General features: G+C 41.2%; 1 protein-coding gene across 4 annotated transcripts in view; it reads left to right on the top strand.

The window, feature by feature from the left end:
* VWC2 (von Willebrand factor C domain containing 2) overlaps positions 1-11,252 on the top strand; it is a 60,833-nt gene extending 49,581 nt beyond the window's left edge. For all 4 annotated transcript variants that reach the window (XM_074897832.1, XM_074897836.1, XM_074897833.1 and 1 more), the window contains one exon: positions 10,787-11,252. In XM_074897832.1, the coding sequence (XP_074753933.1) occupies positions 10,787-10,938 (152 nt within the window). In that variant the 3' untranslated portion in view covers positions 10,939-11,252. The remainder of the gene's footprint in view (positions 1-10,786) is intronic.
* The last annotated feature ends 7,928 nt before the right edge of the window (positions 11,253-19,180 follow it).

Genomic DNA, 19,180 nt, shown 5'->3' with positions numbered 1-19,180 from the left:
TAATTTTTTGTTGGTTTGATTGATGAATCCCTTGTAGCAGTAAGTAGCCACTGGCCATCCTTGTGTACCGTATTCTCACTACCTCGTGTTTTATACTGACTGGAAAAATATACTGATTTAGATTCCACTTCATTACCAAAGCAGCATTATACTGTACTTCGCTGCCACTTTAGCTTTCAATTTAGTTGAAGTCTTCAGGGATTTTTCCATAGTAATTCTCAAAATCTCTTCCTTCATTAGTGTCCTGCATTTAGTATGTGTTTCAGGATGCATAGAATCCTGTACATTACTGCCTGAGTTACTGTACACTTCTTGGTGACCTAACTAACCTGCCTGATAGACACTACAGCCCACCAGTGCTGCAGTGTTTTGGCTAATTAAAATGTGCTTTTAGTTCCAGTATTTGCAAGCAGGTCTCTGATGCATTAAATTACCGACCTGTAGCACATGCTTTTGGAAGTGCAGAGTCTATTTAAACTTACATAATAGTTTTCAGGATAACTTGTTGAGGCATTTCACATGGCTTGCTTAGTCTGAAGAGTAATCTGATGTTTCCCAGTGTGAAGAATATGACATTACTGAGCAGGTCTTTCACCAGGCCCCCAGTAACCCCACTGAACCCAGCAGGGTCACTGGGATGAATAAACATCTTAAGAAAAGAAAGGATTAGCCCCGTTAACCTCAGCAGCAGAGCTTTTAAGCCCCCATGCTATGAGCGCTGGGGCAGGCAGAAACTCATCCTGCTGCAGCTCCACACAGCGTCTCACCACTGTCAGTCGGTCTGTCCTCACAGTGCCTGGCAATGCTTCTGCAGTTTCTGTAACCGAGGGAAAATTTAGCAATGCGTTGGTTTGTTTTCTTAGACATGACCGCCCTCTCTGGGCCTCAGAAATAGTTTCCAAGCAAGTAGCCAATGCTGTTTGCTGCTCCCATGGAGCTGCTGGGCTCTGCTCCACCAGGAGCATCTCTGCAGAATGCTGCACTGCAGGACATGTCCTGGACCGAAACCACCCTTTTCCAAGCTGGATTTAGCCCAGGCTGGTTCACCATCTCTGCCCTGACCAGTGCAGGGGGATGTGGAGAGCTGGGGGGAGCACAGGCGAGCGGCTTTCTGAGAGTGTGACACCAGTGAGAACCTGGTCCCAGTGGGCAAACCTGGTGGTGAGCTGGGCTGCAGGTGAGTAGCACCAGCCCCTCAGTGTTTCTTTCTGTTGTCTGAGGCATCAGATGAGAGTTTTCCCGATGCATTCAAGCCTGGTATCTCTAATTTCCTAATCACCTGGGTGGTGACTGAGCTGCAAGAAAGCTGAGTGCAAAATTGATGCATGGCTTGCTGGCTTCTAAGTGTTTATATAATTTTCTGTAAGAAACACACAATGTTCAGCTCATATCTAATTGATGCCATTTCTGGGTGGAACACAATATCCCTTTACAAGTCACAGGACTTTTGAAAATCATTTTAAGTAGAGTATTCAAGTCTTTCTGTATTTTCTCCGATAAAGGAGGTTGTTTGATGTATCTTATTTTTTATGGCACTTGAGCCTCCTATTTAATTGGGCCGTTTTATGCTCTGAGGCTGTTTGCCTCATACGGTATTGGATTGTGTAGTGTTCGATGTTCTTTGCTTCTTTTTGTTCAGTACACAAAAAGCGGATGTCTGAAATTCTGCTCTCTGAATACACATGAAAATCCAAGGAGACAGCAGTGGTGGCAGCAGGATTATGGACTGTTCCCTTCCTGCAAGCAATTTCTACCTGCGCAAAAGTAACTGTGCAGCCCTGGTTTCAGTAGCACTTGGCATTGTCATTTCAGAGATGGTAACATCACAGCAAAGTGCAAGGTGATGGAGAATCAGAGCTGGGAGGAAGCAGTGGTGGATAGGATCGGTCCAGTGGCTGTGGTGGCTTTGTTTCGTATTCTGTGGGATTTCTGGACGCTTGTCCAATTTCTAGGACTGGAGCCGGAACAAAACATTAATCAATAGTGCTGTCACACATGCTAAATGAAAAAATAAAACAACAGAACTTAATCATAAACAGGGCTTGTGAGTCTCATAAGCAGAATATTAAAACCCAAGTCAAAGTAAGATTATAGCTTGTTTTATCTTCCGGATTAAAGCACATGAACACACACATGTGCACACACAGAGGCACACTTAGACTACAGCAGGTGCCAGAGCTTTGATACCCACGTTGCCACAGCAGTGCTGCAGAGGACATGATCACTCCTTTTAGTTAGGGGAGAACTTCACTGAGCTTTCTTCTGTTTGTCCGCTCACAGCAGATGCTGCTATACCCATCCTTCTAAATTGGTGGCAAAATGTTATTTTTAATTGTTTTGCCCTTGGCAGATTTTCTTCCAATCTGTCAGTTCCCAGTGCATCTAACAAAAGATGACCCTAACAAAGGGAGCAGTTTTATTATTCTTAAAAGCACCAAGGCTCTATCTAGCAGCAAAATGCTGCTTTCATGAAAGGTAGCACATTGCACACACTGCCTTTTTGTTACTTCCCACAGCAGCTAGGTAAAATCACAAAATGGATGAATGCCTTTATTTTTCTTCTCCCTGTAATATATATATACACATTTACTGGAAGTCTGTTCGGATATTTACCATGGTTTTCTGGCTGACTGTGTATTAAGGCATTGATAAACCACAGAAATAGTACATGGTTTTCAGGTTCCCAAATTGCTCTTAAAATTGCGTCTACCTGAATCCTTCTTCTGTAATTGAAAACTCTCTTTTGGACTTGGTTCAGTAGCATCCAAAGGTACTGAGGCGAGTAAAAGGTTGCACTGGATTGGGAGCAGTCAGGTTCGTGACGGCAGCAGGGGTGATGAACTTATTTTTGTGAGAGAATGAGAATCTGCTGTAATCCTAGTCACAGACTACTTTTGCCAGCTGCTTTTTTGTGCTTTATCTTCCGAGCTGACGTTTCACAGGAGATAGACATATTTTATATATATACACATGAGAGGGAAGCAAAAACAAGTTAGGGAGATACAGAGCCTTTAGATGAGATTGGAGATTGGAAGGGCACAAAGTAGGTACCGATACCATCTCTGGAGGAAGTGATTAGATGTGAGAGGGATGAGGGAGGTAATGCCTGTATCTCAAAAATCTTGCTCCTGCAGTGCTATGTGGCAGAGCTGCCTTATTTTGCCTTGCCATGCTGCATTAGCACCTTTCGAAACTCATCTCAAATATCCCAGCGGGTGCTCTGCTGGGAGAGAGGCAGGTGCAGCCACCCTTTATCTATGGCTTGGTCCTTGGCTGTCCTGGCTCCCCGGTGTAACTTCCTGCTGGGGTGTGGAGGAGTCCTTGGTTTTGTGCTGTGACATTCCAGGTCATCCACAACAGCAGGCAGCTTGCAATGCAGACAGGGAGCTTGTTGACATCTCTTCTTCCAGCTCCGTGTTTCATTAGTTTCTCTGGCATCTGATCCTGGAGGAAGTCTTGCAACATCAGAAAGAAGAAAGATCTGAAAGGTGGGAGGGAAGGCTTCATTTTGCCTGGCATGTTCCTGAAATTACTGAACAACGGGAACACTTTTGCTGTACATGGAAGACTGTCAAGTAGCATTGCTGTAAAGAGAAACTTTACTGAAATGCAGAAAGGCAGCAGAAGATTTGACTTCAGTGTAATGAAACATTTGTTTCTATAAGATTACTATCTAGTATAAAATCCATAGTGTCATGAAAACATCGGTTCAACTTTTTCATCAGTGGTCACCACAGAAAGGCATATGTCAGGAAGGAGGGAAATGGGAAACAAAATGAGGAATATCACTGTGCTACTGTACAAGCCCATGGCGCTTCTACAGCTTGCATGTGGTGCACAGGTCTGGTCCTCACAGCCTAAAAAGGAGATAGGACAGCTGGGAAAGGTCTGGGGAGGTCAGCAGGGACAAAGAGGGTGCAGAACAAGCCGCCTCAGTCTGCAGGTGAGGTGATGGGAGGGAAGGGAACATCACACAGTTCTGTAAACTCATGAATGGCACAGCAAAGGGGAGATGGTTGTTACTGCCTCTTCCACTGTGAGGATTAGGGAATACCAAATCTAGGCAGCAGGTGGAAAGCATCAGACAGCAACTGAAAACTGTTCTACCCTGTGTGCAAGACCTGTAGACTTCCTTGCCACCAAGTGCTATTTATAGGAGTTCAGGAGGATGTTGGAGAGGTTAATCATAAACAAACCTATTAACTCAGCACACAGGAGCCATTTACAAAGCCTCTGATTCAGAAAGTGCTGGAAGCTGGGTACGTGTGCTTGCTCTGTCCCTATATACTTTGCCGTGCATCTCCTTTTGGCTGCTGCAGGTGCAGGTAGACCTCTGATCTCACCCAGTACAGCTGTTTCTTGTATAATGTCATGGTTATGAAGACATCCAGGATAAAGTGTAGGATCTGTCTTTTTATGTTGTAAGTGTTGGAAATCTCTCCATGAAATTTTGGAAAAAAAAAAAAAAAAAAGGTAGGAAGAAAATAGAAGTTAAGCTAAATGTTGAGGTTATGTCATTTATGAAGTGCTCAAAAACCACAATGATGAATACCATAAAACTGTCAGGGTAGATGGGACTGCTGTCGGGTACCTTGGAAGTGACCTGTTTGACTGCTGCAAGAAGCTATTAAAGGGCAGCTATTAGGGAGTTAAGTATAAAGCAGAGCCCAAAGCAGTCTTACATCAAAGTGCTATATTACAGAGGTTATCACTGTACTTCTAATTGGCGAAAATTTGCCGTGACTTACTCTCCAGGCAAACACATTAACTTGCAGTTGAACAGATTTCTTTGTCCATAATTTGGTTTAACACATGATGAAAACAGTTGATTAAAACATGATTTACCAAACTGCTATATCTTACATTTTTTAACTGATCAGAACACGTGCTCATGCACAGGCAAGGGCAGGCTGCAGAGGAAACCGGCACAACTCTGTAACGTGCAGCTGTGGTTTTGTGGAAGGAAAGGAGAAGAAGCTTCAGAGAGCCTCTTGTGAGGTTGTCAAGGTTACAGGTGCTATTGCTTCTGTAGGTGAGTGGCTTGGGCATTCTCTGCTGATAATTGGTAACGGCTGTTTTCTTCACAGATAACAAAATTTGCATTTTAATTAGATTGTTGCTTTTGTCAACACTGAAGCATAACACAGAAGTCATTGGGAGCTTTTCACAGGCCAGTGTAAGGACTTTGAAAAAAAATTACAATAGCAGCACTTACCCCAATAATATTTTTAAACTTTTTTCATTTTTAAGCATTTAAATGGTGAGGATCTCATTATAAACTCTCAATAAATTAACCACCAAATATTCTGTGGTGGGTTGACCCTGGCTGGATGCCAGATGCCTACCAAAGCTGCTTCATCACTCCCTTCTTCAGCTGGACAGGAGAGAGAAAATACAACTAAAGGCTCATGGGTTCATATAAGAACAGGGAGAGATCACTCACCAATTACTGTCATGGGCAAAACAGATTTAACTTGGGGAAATTAGTTTATTTTCTTACCAATCAAATCAGCGTAGGATAAAGAGGAATAAAACCAAATCTTAAAAACACCCCACCCCTCCTTTCTTCCCAGGCTCAACTTCACTCCTGATTCCTCTACCTCCTCCCCACGAATGGTGCAGGAGGATGGGGAATGAGGGTTGTGGTCAGTTCATCACCTGTTGTCTCTGCTGCTCCTTCCTCCTCAGGGGGAGGACTCTTCACACTCTTCTCCTGCTCCAGCATGGGTCCCTCCCACAGGGTGCAGTCCTTCAGGAACAGACTGCTCTAGCTTGGGTCCCCCACGGGGTCACAAGTCCTGCCAGCAAACCTGCTCCAGCGTGGGCTCCTCTCTCCATGGGTCCACAGGTCCTGCCAGGAGCCTGTGCGAGAACCAGCTTCCCACAGGGTCACAGACTCCAGGCATCTACCTGCTCCAGCGTGGGATCCTCCATGGGCTGCAGGTGGATCTCTGCTCCACCGTTAACCTCCATGGGCTGCAGGGGCACAGCCTGCCTCACAGAATCACAAAATCATCTAGGTTGGAAAAGACCTTGAAGATCATCCAGTGCAACCATTAACCTAACACTGACCCTTCTCAACTACACGATATCCCTCAGCGCTATGTCAACCCAACTCTTAAACACCTCCAGGGATGGGGACACCACCACCTCCTGGGCAGCCCATTCCAACGCCTAACAAACCCGTTCTGTAAAGAAATGATTCCTAATATCCATTCTAAACCTTCCCTGGCACAATCTGAGGCCATTCCCTCTTGTCCTGTCGCTTGTTACTCCGTTAAAGAGGCTCATCCCCAGCTCTCTGCACCCTCCTTTCAGGGAGCTGTAGAGGGCGATGAGGTCTCCCCTCAGCCTCCTCTTCTCCAGACTAAACACCCCCAGTTCCCTCAGCCGCTCCTCGTACGACCTGTGCTCCAGACCCTGCACCAGCTTCGTTGCCCTTCTCAGGACACACTCGAGTCATTCAATGTCCTTTTTGTAGTGAGGGGCCCAAAACTGAACACAGGAATCGAGGGGCGGCCTCACCAGTGCCGAGTACAGGGGTAAGATCCCTTCCCTGTCCCTGCTGGCCACGCTATTGCTGACACAAGCCAGGATGCCATTGGCCTTCTTGGCCACCTGGGCACACTGCTGGCTCCTGTTCAGCCAGCTGTCAATGAAGCCTCACCATGGTCTGCATCATGGGCTGCAGGGGTATCTCTGCTCGGGCACGTGGAGCACCTCCTCCCCGTCCTTCTCCACTGACCTGGGTGTCTTGCAGGGTTGTTTCTCACATATTCTCACTCCTCTCTCCTGGCTGCAATTTTTTTCCTCTTTCTTAAATACGTTATCCCAGAGGCACTACCACTGTTGTTGATGGGTTCGGCCTTGTCCAGCAGCGGGTGTGTCTTGGAACTGGCTGGCATTGGTGCTGTCGGGCATAGATGAAGCTTCTAGCAGCTTCTCACAGAAGCCACCCGTGTATCCCCCCCTGCTACCAGAACCTTGCCACACAAACCCAATACACATGCCTTCCTAGTTCCTTAGATCCCGGTATTAATGTTGCTTTCAGAAGCTAGAATTCACTCGTTTGGATGCGGAGAAGCCAAGAGCTGCATGCCAATCTGGAGCTCAGTGTGAGAACTGAGGATTTGCACTGAACTCACTGCTTTGAGACATTGCTGAGATGACAGCAACTGTGCCTTAGCCCTAGGAAAGAAATCTCTGCTGATCCCAGCATGGTATGGCTCTAGCGGAGTCTGACAGCGCCAGTATATACTTTAGAAAAACAAATGATGTCGTTGTAGATTTCAAGCTGCACTCGGAATTGGTACAATATGTCATATTGAATTTTCTGCCAGATTTAAGAGTGATATGGCAGGATCTTCATCTACTGTGGAGATGTGCAACACTGCTGACTTCCTTAGAGCTATATAAGTGTATACAGCTGGGGATGGGGCCCAGGAGGTTTATACTATAGATCAAAGAAGCTCAAACAAGCCACTGCTGCACTGGGTGCTGAAGTTGGGGAGAGTAGTGGTGTTACCAAGCAGGAGCTCAGAAGGCAGGCAGCCTGCTTTGTAGATCAAGGAGAAGAGATTCACTGCTCCTGCAACAGCAACATCTAGTCAGAAAGCTCACCACTGCTTTGGAGTTGGAACAGCTCTGATTTATTTGGAAATGCTTTTCATGTGCTAGGTAATTTTGCAAACTTTTAAAAAAAACTCAAAAATGTCTTACCCTTTTTGATGGGAAGCTGAAAATTTTGCTAAATCAATATGAACTGCCCAGTTTTAAGTAAAGCTGTAGTTTCAGCAAGTGCCGTGCCTTCAGGGCAGCTTATCCATGCTGGATGTGGAGGATACACATGTTTCTGCTTCCCTCTGGTAAGGGAGAGTGAGAAAATGGCACTCTTTGACTCTGCCGTAAGAATTTGTGTGCCCACTCTGCCTGTAAATCTGGTTTCTGTGACTGCTTCTCAGATGAAAAGGAAAGGGATGAGCATCGCCTGCTTGGTTGAAGGAGAGCCACAGGACACCAAGAGCCAGGACTAGCTCATATAGCTTCAAAATTCAATGAGGTTTAGGGTGAAGCTCAAGGTGGTTTTTTTCCCTAGAAGAAGTCTGAGGGTTCGAAGAAATTATATAAGGAGAGCTGTGGAATTATTTTTCTGTGTTTGGACGCTATATTGTACTGACATTTACGTGCATGGTGTTGCAGTAATACAGTCAGTTCAGCCTTTTCATTGATGACCTTTTCTGTAACATTAACCATAATACTGTGCACACGCAGTATTGCAAAGAAAAAGATGAGGCAAGGATGCCAGTTGACTGTTGCCAGTCTAAGTACTCTATAGGATTTGCAGTTACAGTAATGATAGGTGCAAATGCAGAACCAGAAAAGAGGCAACTTTTTATAGAAAAGTTGCATGATACTAAAAAAATATTTGTGGCTGTCATTTATTTTTGTAGGGTCCCTTTCTCAAGGAGGTGGTTATTGCTCTCCTATAGATTTACCAAAGCAATGACTTTGCCCCATATTAAGTAGCATAACAATTTAGGGCTAACTTGTATCTCTACATTTAATAACTGTCTGATGTGAGAAGGACTCATCACGCATAGCCTTAAGGTGCTACTAACTGTGAATGGAGGCATTTACATTCTGAATCCTAGTGAATATATTATGTGTGTTGCACTGTTTTTACTTCATTCCCTGTTTGGGTTTTATAACCAAGTATAGCCTGTAACATTTACTTTCCCAGAATGAAATAAATCCTGCACAGGGGATTGACATCACTTTCGTTCCTCTTGTGCCTTTTACATAGTGTTTAAATTTCAAGTGGTCTTGTAGGTTTCATACAAATTCTCCATGGAAAGTAGATTTTGCTTTTAGTATTTTAACTCTTTATATCATATAGCTTTGTAAATCATGGGGCTATTACAGGCCAGCATGTAAAACATTCAGGTGTCTTTACCTAATGTGTGGGTGAACCCATCTTGGGATGAAAGTTTATTAGGTGCAAGAATAATATGGTATTTAACTGATTTGAGTTAATTAGAAATAATAGATTAGCATCGAAATCTTCTGAAGTTCCACTGAGGGCAGCATAGTTGATAATGCTACTTTATCTCAGTTGAAAGCTAAGGCACCCTGAAGCCTTCCTTCCTGTGTTGTCCAGCCCAGTGATACTTTGCATGGACAGGCTGAGGGGCCTTCAAAACCAAAAGTATCACAGTAACATTAGGTTGGCAAAGCAGGTCATTTTACATGAGATATGCTGGGTTTTGCTATCCATTCTGCATCCAAATGAATGGGCAAGAAGCCACCCAAAACTGCAGAAGACGACACATGTTAGAGACACTTGTCAACAGTCAGTCCTAAAATAACTGGCTTAAATACTCAGAGGATTAATGGGTATGACTTTGTGAAGCAAATTTCTGCAAGTCTTGCAGGTCTTTTCTAGGGGGTAACTCTTCAGTGAGGAAAGGCCTTCATTATTGTCAATGGGGCATCTAATTCTCAGGCTGCTCTGTCAGTACACAACACACAACCTGATCCAAAGAGATAACTATTCAAATTGATTGGTGAACTATTAGTTTGTGTTTTAGAATGTGCAGCATGCCCCTACCTTTGGTTTTCAGAGGAAGCACTTTAAAAAAAAAATACATTTCCTTAGAAGGAGAAGCCATACTGTTTGGCTTAGGTCCTAGAGTAGACCCCTGGCAATGGAAGACTAAGCCTCATCTGTGATTTATTTACTTGTGGGGCAAACAGGTTGGCAGTCGATAAGCATTTTGCACACCCATTTTGTTTCAAGATTTTCAGCTGTATCAGATCAATATATGCTGGCCCCTAATGCACATCCTACCCTGATGGATATGGTACCTAAGTGCTGTTGAGTGGCCAGGCTCTGCCTGAGCAGCTGTTGTGTGTGCTTAGTGAATGGAAGGGCCAAGTTCCCCTGAGGACATGGCAGTGTGTAGATAAGAGATGATTGGTAGGGTTTAGTGCTGGTTTACAAGTGTGTGTGGATTCTCAATACAGAAATAGACTTCTTCTTTGACAGAACTGTAGATAATACAGCACTTGCAGCCGTCTGTGGCAGAGAGATGCAAGGATGTCCCCTCTTGAAAGAACCGTATTTGTCTTGTGAACACTGTGCTGGTGGGTTGTTCTCCTGCCTCATCCTTGGAAATGAAGTTATTTCGGTGTACTATTAAAAGGGGTCTGTAGACTTGCTGACTTACATAAAATGGAATAATTCATTTTAGACATGAAAAGCATCTTCATTCAGAAGAGGCTGGAGCTACTCTATTCTACTGGAAAAGGACTATTTTCTCATGAAATGGAAAATAAACTAATCTGATACTTTGATTACTGAACAAAATACAATGCTTGTTTCCAATGGGAAAAAAACCAATAGCATTTATAATCTGCTCTCCAGTAGCCTACAGTGGCACCGTTGTATTATCAATAGTTTGCTTTTTCTCTAGCTTAAATCTGTGTTCATGTCAGTCATCAGTTTGTGCCGAGGTCTCTGTCACAGTCGCATGTTTCACAGAAAGGCTTTATTGCACCTTCCCTGTGGAAGACAGGACTGTCCGTACTGAAAACATCCAGCCACATCGAGGGCAGTGTCCTGGCTCTCTTTGCTGCTGTTACGCCTTGTGCACAATGCTCACATTTGCTTAATGTGCCCAGCATTAGTCACTTCATGTTAGGTTTTCTGTGCTTGAGACTAAAACTGAACTATGTGGGATTACAGTGTTCCATGGGTATTGCATAATAAACTCTTTCCTTTTTTTAGGCCCGAACTGCTTTGCAGAAACCATTGTCATTCCAGCAGGCCGGGAGGTGAAAACTGATGAATGCACTATATGTCACTGTACTTACGAAGAAGGCACTTGGAGAATTGAACGGCAAGCTATGTGCACTAGACATGAATGCAAACAAATATAGGAAATCAACAAATCTAAGTACTTTTCGTGGTTTTTATAAAGTATCTCACAGCAGTGAGCGCCCTAGATGACCCAGGGAAGTCTGAAGGAGAAGATTCTGATGAGGAGCAAAGAATAAAATATTGATATTTTGTTTTTCAAAGTAAAATAATACTGCAAGGCAAAGAAGTGCATATATTTAAAACGTTTGGACATAAGAATACCTGTCTTAATAAATGTGTTATTTTCACAGTGAGTACACTAAAATACACTCTATAAAATATTCTATGTATTTCTATAATACCATTATAGAGCTTAAAAATAAATGTTTTATATAGACAATACAGATGACAGTACTGTATCGTTGCCTGTCCTGTTGTACACATGCACCATGGCTAAAACCATTACATTTCTATTCTAGTTTCATCATATGAGGGCTTTCTTGGGGGTTTTTGGTGGTGGGAGTTTTTTTTCCTTATTTTTAATTTAGTGGGCCAGGAAAGAGCCATCATATGACAAAACATTTGACATTCCTGCTTTTGAAAAAATGGAATAGAATATGCTTTCAGAGAACATGTGCTTATTTAGGAATACTGCTGTAGTGTAGAAGTGGGTCAACTCCTTCTTTTAGTTCTACCAGTGCACATCTACTGATCCACAGCCAAGATAACTTGGAGCAGTGGGTAATACAAAACTGGTCTCTCTTAGCTGTTATAAAAAATTAACCAGACAAAATCAGTTCCTGAAACTCAGTTCAGACATAGCATATTTCAGCAGGACAAATTCATCTGTGATGTAAACAATGTAGCATCACCCAGCTGATGGAAATGATGGTAGGTAACCACACAGCATCGCTGATGTAATGCGTAATGGATGTGGACAAGTGCAGCTTGGAAGGGCTAGTGCAGCCAAACAAGGCTTCACCGATGTGGCTCCATGTTGTTAATCCATGGGTAGGAAAGCTGGTTAGTAGCTCTGCCATTCCCTAGACCCTGCTCTTGCCAACTTGCTGGTGCTGGTTCAACTCTTTCAGTTCTTTCTGGCAGTCTGTATGGGGTCTGTGACACTATGTGTTGAGGAACAATGTTTTGAACCAATTCTTTGAATCCATCAAAGGATTTCTAGCACAGAAGCTGACCCAGACTACATGTGAGGTGAATCACATCTCCCTGCTTCAGCCACCAACAGCCTTTGCTTAGATTCATTTTGAGTTTAGTTTAGTTTATCATCAACTCCAACGTTACATCTGCTTTGAAGACCTGTTAAGGCAACGGCTCAAGCAAACACTTAAATGTGGGCTTACCTTTAAGCTTTTGCTAGAGGGAAGACTTAATTAATCAATATCTAAAACCAGAAGACTATTGCTTAAATTCCCACCAGCCCTTTTCTCCCTTCTTCTGTGGTGTAACTTGGTTACCAGGTTTGCATCCATACGAAGTATGATTTTCTGGTACTCCTGAAGATCACAGGACTTTCACCAGTGACTTCAGTGGATCCCATTTATCACCTCATGTCTGTATTTTGAGCATGTGTCTGTCTATCACTGGGCATTATTTTCCCCAGTGATGGTATGGGAGAGGAAGAGGAGTGACAGAATCAGAAATCAAGTAACAGTCTCTTACACAGCCAGTCCTGTGGCAAAGTCATGCGTGGGAGACAGATCATTGGATTTAAATAATTTTAAATCACACAGAAATCAAGTAATTTTCCCTGAAGTGGATGTGTACATATGTAAACATCGTACTGGAAATTATGTTCTCCAGTACCGGGAATTCCTAGCAGGGATAGAGGACTTGCAACTCAGTGTGGGACTGCCTTTCCAGATAGGCTGCTTAGTGTCTCTTAAAAAGACACATGTGGTGTTATTATTAGGAGAGACTCAGAATTTGTGTCTTTCAATGTGTGACCATACTGTCTAAGTTTTTGGAAATCTCACCTCAGACTAGTCACCCTTTGCTTCTCCTTCACTGGAGCTTCCTGTCAAGCCTTCTGCTGTTTGCCAGGGCTTGAATTTCTGTTCTTTTGGGAAGTTCTGTCTTTACTGAAGTAGTGAATGCAAAGCTAAAGGATATGTTAGTGTGTGTTTCTAGTATAGCTTTTATAAATATTTTCTTTTTCACATTTTTTCCAAAATATTTTTCTGTCTTTCAGTTCTGGTACCAACATATTAATGTCATCTTCACTGTAGTAATTCGTTAGTCCTTTCCCAATTATTGGGCAAATTAATCTTGAGCTAATGACCCAGCTCTGTGGGTGTTTTCTTAAAGAGATTGTATTTTGAGATATAATTATCTTTGGCCTGTGTATTACCACATGAGAGCTCTTTGGTTATACCCGAGATGGGGAAATGGGCCGAGTGACTCTTCTTGGGCAGATCTCACCAGCTTCACCCAATTGTGGAACCACAGCTGGCATCCAGTGTGTGGTGGGTCAACCCTGGTAGGTAGCTAAGCACCACACAGCCACTCACTTACTCCCCCACCACCCACCTCCAGTGGAACAAGAGAAAAGAAACAAAGAGTAAAAGCAAGAAAACTCATGGGTCAAGATGAAAATAATTTTGTAAGTGGAGAAGTGGAAGCAAAAAGAAAAAAACAAAGAAGTGATGCAATGGTAATCACTGGCCACCTCCCACGGGCAGTGTGGACAGCCAGTTCCCAAGCAAAAGGTAGCTAACTACCCAAACCTCGCTCCTCTCCATTTTACTGCCAAGCAGGATGTTATATGGCATGGAACAGCTCTTTGGTTAGTTTGAGTCACCTGCCTGGTTGTGTCCCCTCCCAAGCTCTTGCGCACCCCCACTGTACTCACTGGGGGTGAGTGAGAAGCAGAGACCTTTACGCTGTGCACATACTGTTCATTGTTCAGCAGTTGCCAAATGCTGGTGTGTTATCAGCATTGTGATCACAAATGTACAGGAGAGCACCATACCATGTACTGTGAAAAATAACCCCATCTCAGACAGATCCAGTACATGGTGATGCTGCCAGCAACCCCCACACAGAGGCAAACACACCAAAAGACCCTGAGAGCCAAACTCCAACAGGTGACTGCACCTAGCATTGTGCGAGCCTTCAGCAATGGAGTTGGGGAACCGAGATTTGCAGTCTGCTGCATAATGTCACTGCACATAGAGGCTTAAAACAGAAACCTTCCTTTCTCTTTTATAGGAGTGGAAAATGAAAATGTGGAAATTAAAACATTTAAAGTTAAAAATTAGCCCTTACAGAATGCAGTTGGAAGTCATTCACCTTTAATTTAATCTCTAAGCAAAAAACCCAGAACTGCTTCAGTAGCCACATGTACTTCTAAATGTTATGATTTGGTCATGTAATACACCTGTTTATATTTTACCTTAAAAAGTAAGAGAAGAGCCATCTGCATCATTTCCAGTGAACCAAATTCCAGAGAATATTGGCATTCCTACTGAAGCCTAGGTACTCAGCTGGTTTTTGCTTCAGTGCAAACAGTTTTATGCATCCTGCATATGAGGAGTTCTTCAGCTTTGCAGGTGGGTTGTGTCTATAAAAGCTGTATTTCCAGACACACTGATAGCTCATGAATAATTTTGTATTTGAAGGTCTGTTGCTGGGATAATGAATATTCTTCTCAGATGTTCTTATGTAGCTGCATGAATATGAGATTTCTGCATCTACTTCACTTGCTTTTGCTTATTTCCCAGTTGAAATCAAGACAAATTAAATCTTGGTTTGGCCTCATCCATTCTTGTCGAGTGCACTATACATGAATTTGGCTTCAAACCTCTGTACGTAGGTGCCTGAAGAGATAATATTCTAGATGGTTTCAGGTAATTAGAAAATTGCACAGTTAGTGTGCAGTAGGATTCTTTATACTACTCACTCAAACCACAAAAATGGAAAGGCTGGTATTACTTAAATACTTATGCGAGATTTAAAAGGGAAAAGGGGAAAAAGAGGAAAGATATAAGACACAGAGGAGCTGAGTGTTATGGTAGGAATGTTCAAAAAAAGAAAAGTGTATCTACAATGTCATACAGGTATTTCACAGGGTGACTTTCAATGACTATCATAAGGAAAGTAAATGAGAAATGTATTTAGGCACAAATTGAAATACAGGAAGTTCTGGTTGGAGATAAAAAAACCCCACCAGACAATAAAGGTGACTGAATACTGGAGGATATTGCCAGAGATGTCATGGAGTCTCCATCCTTGAGGATGGTCAAAACCCGACTGGACACAGCCCTGAGCAGCCTGCTGAACCTGCATTCAGCAAGGTGTTGGACTGGATGATCTGTGGAGGTGTAAACCTGAAAGCCAGGTGTAAATGACATTGCATTAAAGTCTTTAATACAAATAAGAAAGAAAAAGATATGATGAAAGGTTCCCTCACTTTGGAAAACAATCTCTTCTGTTCTTATATGGTGTAATATAAACTATACTGTCATGATTGTAAAGTATTTGATGTTACTTTTGATGGTAACTAACATCTAAAGTATGATAGCTCCATAATACATAGGAGGCTTTGAAAGGCACGTATTATTTAAGAATCTAATGCAATCCAACTAAACGCTCCATTTATTCCTCTTATCAGGCAATGAATTTTCTTCACAGCCTGTGTTACCATGGGTTTTCTGTCTGCAAAAATACACCTTCTGCCCTGTATTCCTGCTGTATTAAAAACAAAATACAAACTGGGGAGACAGCATTGAACTGAATATCACAGACTATTTTTCTGACTTTCCAAGAATTCCAATTTTTCATCACTTTTTGATATAAGTAAGTACTACTTCAGAAAGTTTACAACTTGTTCAGTTTTGAGAAGACAGCCACTCCTTCACAGAATCCTCTTTCCTCTTAAAAAATGCTTACACTCAACCACACTGAAAATGTATATTTTCAGTCTTTTGAAATGTCATAGTAAACAACTCCCATCATAGCAGAGAAAAAATAAACGCAACCTAGTATGTTTTTCCAATTGCTCATATATAATACGTGCCTCATCCATTTTATAAGCTTTTAAAACAAACACGGGAAAAACTCCAAATTTGTATGTCAATTATCAGTTACAGAGAAGTCTAAAGGTTTTGTTGTTTACCTGTTGAGGCTATGTAGAAATACTGATATGGAATATTAATTAATCAGTAATAGGAAAACACTGACATAATTAGGAGCACAAAAGCTGATGTTCAAAAACAATCAACTCAACCTACCAGAAATATTTGTTATGTTGGTCATTTTAGGTTCATTTGGGGCTAGTATCTAATGGTAATGCTACTTCTGTAACACTTTTAAGTTTCCTGCATTTAAAAAGATCATTGCTTTTAAGAAATATACAGCATAATTAAAGCTATTGTTGAATAGGCAGACTATAGTAATGGAATTGCAAGTTAATCTTCTTGAATACGTATAATCTATCAATCATATATGTTAAGTTTGCTGCTTACATTCATCAGTAATCTTGTCAATTTAGTAGAACTCAAGAGGTTAGTCTGTTTCGTTTCTTTCGCAATAAGGGAAAAATATCACATAAAACAGTAAGCCCTCCAGTTCCAGCAGATTATGCACCATAGAGCACTACTGCAGGTTTTGAATGAACTGCAGGACCATCTGCAAGAGTGGAGTGTGCTCAGTCTTTCTGTGTGCCTCATGGCAAAGAGGTGAATTTATGAAAAATGGTGAAAACAGGAATGCAAATATCAATTCATATGCAGTGTGGAAAAATAGCCAACACATAGGAGATGGAACATGAGAAAATTAAAGCATGTAATTATTTGGGGAATGGAAAACCATGGAAAATTCTTTCCATGATTTTATACACAAAAAAATTTTTTTCTTCTGGCTCCAACCATACAAGAGGGTAAATCAAAAATATTTTAGCGGCAAGGGATGTATATTTGTATACATACAGCATGTATGCACTGAAAAATGAGAATTCTTTTCTTGGTTAAGCCAGAATAAGTAATTTAGAAGCCCAGGTTAATGCTGTTACCTGAGATCAGGGTTTCTTCCACAGATTGCACCTATAATAAAGCATCTATACTTGACTGCAATCAGTAAGGAGAGATAACGTTCAGAAATACTTGTGTAAAGTGCATTTGTTCATAGTAGGCAGAATTAAAGACAAACATTTATACCACTTATTTTGCTTTTTCCAGTAAGCCTTAAAGGGTGTGCAAACTTTGTGAATTGAAGTGAATTTCACCTATCAGGAGGACCAAAAAACATTGTTTCTATACTCTGCCGAAATCCATAAATGTATGCATGGAGAAGAAAGTCAATACTCTAATGTGTATAATACCCCAGTGAAAACTACATCAGCTTTAGTATTCTCCCTCAAAGTACAGACACAATTCTCTAAATGCCTTTAACTGATGAAATGGTCTGCCAGCCAGAGCTGTTTCTGATGTGCAACAGGAAGATAAATATATAAAACTGTCAAAGTGTTGCTTAATCTGTGTTGCTATGGCCTTAAAAAGCTGCATTCATTTCAGAGGGCCATTCTCAAATTAATTCGCTACCCATACTGTAGGAAGTTCCATGTGCTGCTATTACTTGGTATGGTGTTTTTTTAACAAAGTCTGTATTTTCACAAAGACAATACTGCATATTATGCTCTCTCTTTAGCCACTAATAATTCAAACTAATGCTAACTAATTTAGTGCTGTTGTGAGTAGGAAATTATGGAGATAACATGTGGACATGCAGTGCTTCAGCCTACTGTAACGACCCAGTGGTCTGTTCATTTCTAGTTACCACATGAAAATAAATAATAGGTAGCCTTTAGTCATTCTATGGGTTACAGTTAAATAGAGTTTAATTTCTTCACTGCTAAACATTTTTTAACATGCTCTTTCCCAGCTATTTATTTTCAAATAGCATTTGATAAAGAGTTATAATATTCTGCTAGCTATGCTGTTTATACTAGTGGTTGAGCAATAAACAGTGTCACTCCGTAGAATCCTAATAATGCTCGTTTTCCATTTTTTTCAAATGCCTTAGTTGCATATGTTTTATATTAAAGTTACTTTAGTTCATTCAAACCAGAAAGACAAATCATACAGTCTTACTAGTTACTTTCAAATGTACTGTTTTCATTTTTTATGTCATTCCCATGAAAATATATTTGGAGCTTCAGGCTCTGTCACGTAAACAGTATATTAGTGGGATGCTTACAGTATAGTATCTTAAGATAATGCATCATATTGAAAAAATACTTCTTAGATGTAGCACAGTGTTTCTTTTTACTCCTTTTTTCAGAGTAGGGTTCCTGAAGACATACATATTTAAACCTGTGATCCATATCTGTGCTTGCAAAAACAAACACCTGCAAACCCCATTTTTCAGATATGACAAAGAACTAAAAATCGCCTTCATATCTAGCTCATTTTTATACATGAACTAGATAGGGAAAAGAGCTAAGGGGAAAAAGAGTATCAACTCCATAATATTTATTTAAAACTTTACAGTTTGCGTGGGGTATGATCTGCAGAGACAAACCAAATAAGTTTTTTAACAGGATTCTGTTACTGAAAACCAATTTAAATAAGGCTGTTAATGAATTACAATGACAAGGAATGCATTGAGCCAACCACTTAATAATTCTCAACAGTCTTACAAAAGTAAAGAAGATGAGTGTCATAAGAAGTACCTTGGTATTTTATGTTACTGTTTGTTTTCTTCAGGTAAGAGCAAAAGTGTTATACTGAACATGGTGTCTTTAAAGGTGGAACAGATGACTGACCCAAGTGGAGTTTTACATTCTTTGGGAAGAAGTTACCAACTGGTCAGTAGTGATAATATAATTCATCTAGAAAGAAAGTTTTTAGGATGTTTATGCATTTGAGACTGCACTGCAACATTCATGACCTTCAGTGATGGATATACACTTTTAACTGTTCACTATAATCCTCTTAATCAATGACTGAATGGACAGGTACATGAAAACTACAACATAGACTCCTTACACCAGTCTGTGTCGAGAGGAGCTGAGGTCTATCAGCAAAGGACTCAGTATGCAAACTACCTCTAATTTTGTATTCTTGTTATTTAAATGGTTAGTTGTCTCTATTGATATTAACCTAGCAGATATTCTAAAGACCTTAAAAATGAAGTTGTCCTATATGGTATGACCTAAAACACTTCATCAATATGCTGATGAATCATTATTTCTTAAAAACAAGTGTATTCTATTGATGTAACTAAAACAAACTGTATACACTTTAAAAACATTTATCCATATTACCATATTAAAATACCTAAGAGCTATTGAAAATACCTCAGCTC

This window comes from Athene noctua, chromosome 2 (assembly GCF_965140245.1).
Source record: "Athene noctua chromosome 2, bAthNoc1.hap1.1, whole genome shotgun sequence".
In the NCBI taxonomy this organism is placed as follows: Eukaryota; Metazoa; Chordata; class Aves; order Strigiformes; family Strigidae; genus Athene; species Athene noctua.
Note: the sequence above shows the minus strand (reverse complement) of the source record. Positions and strands in the feature narration are given on the sequence as shown.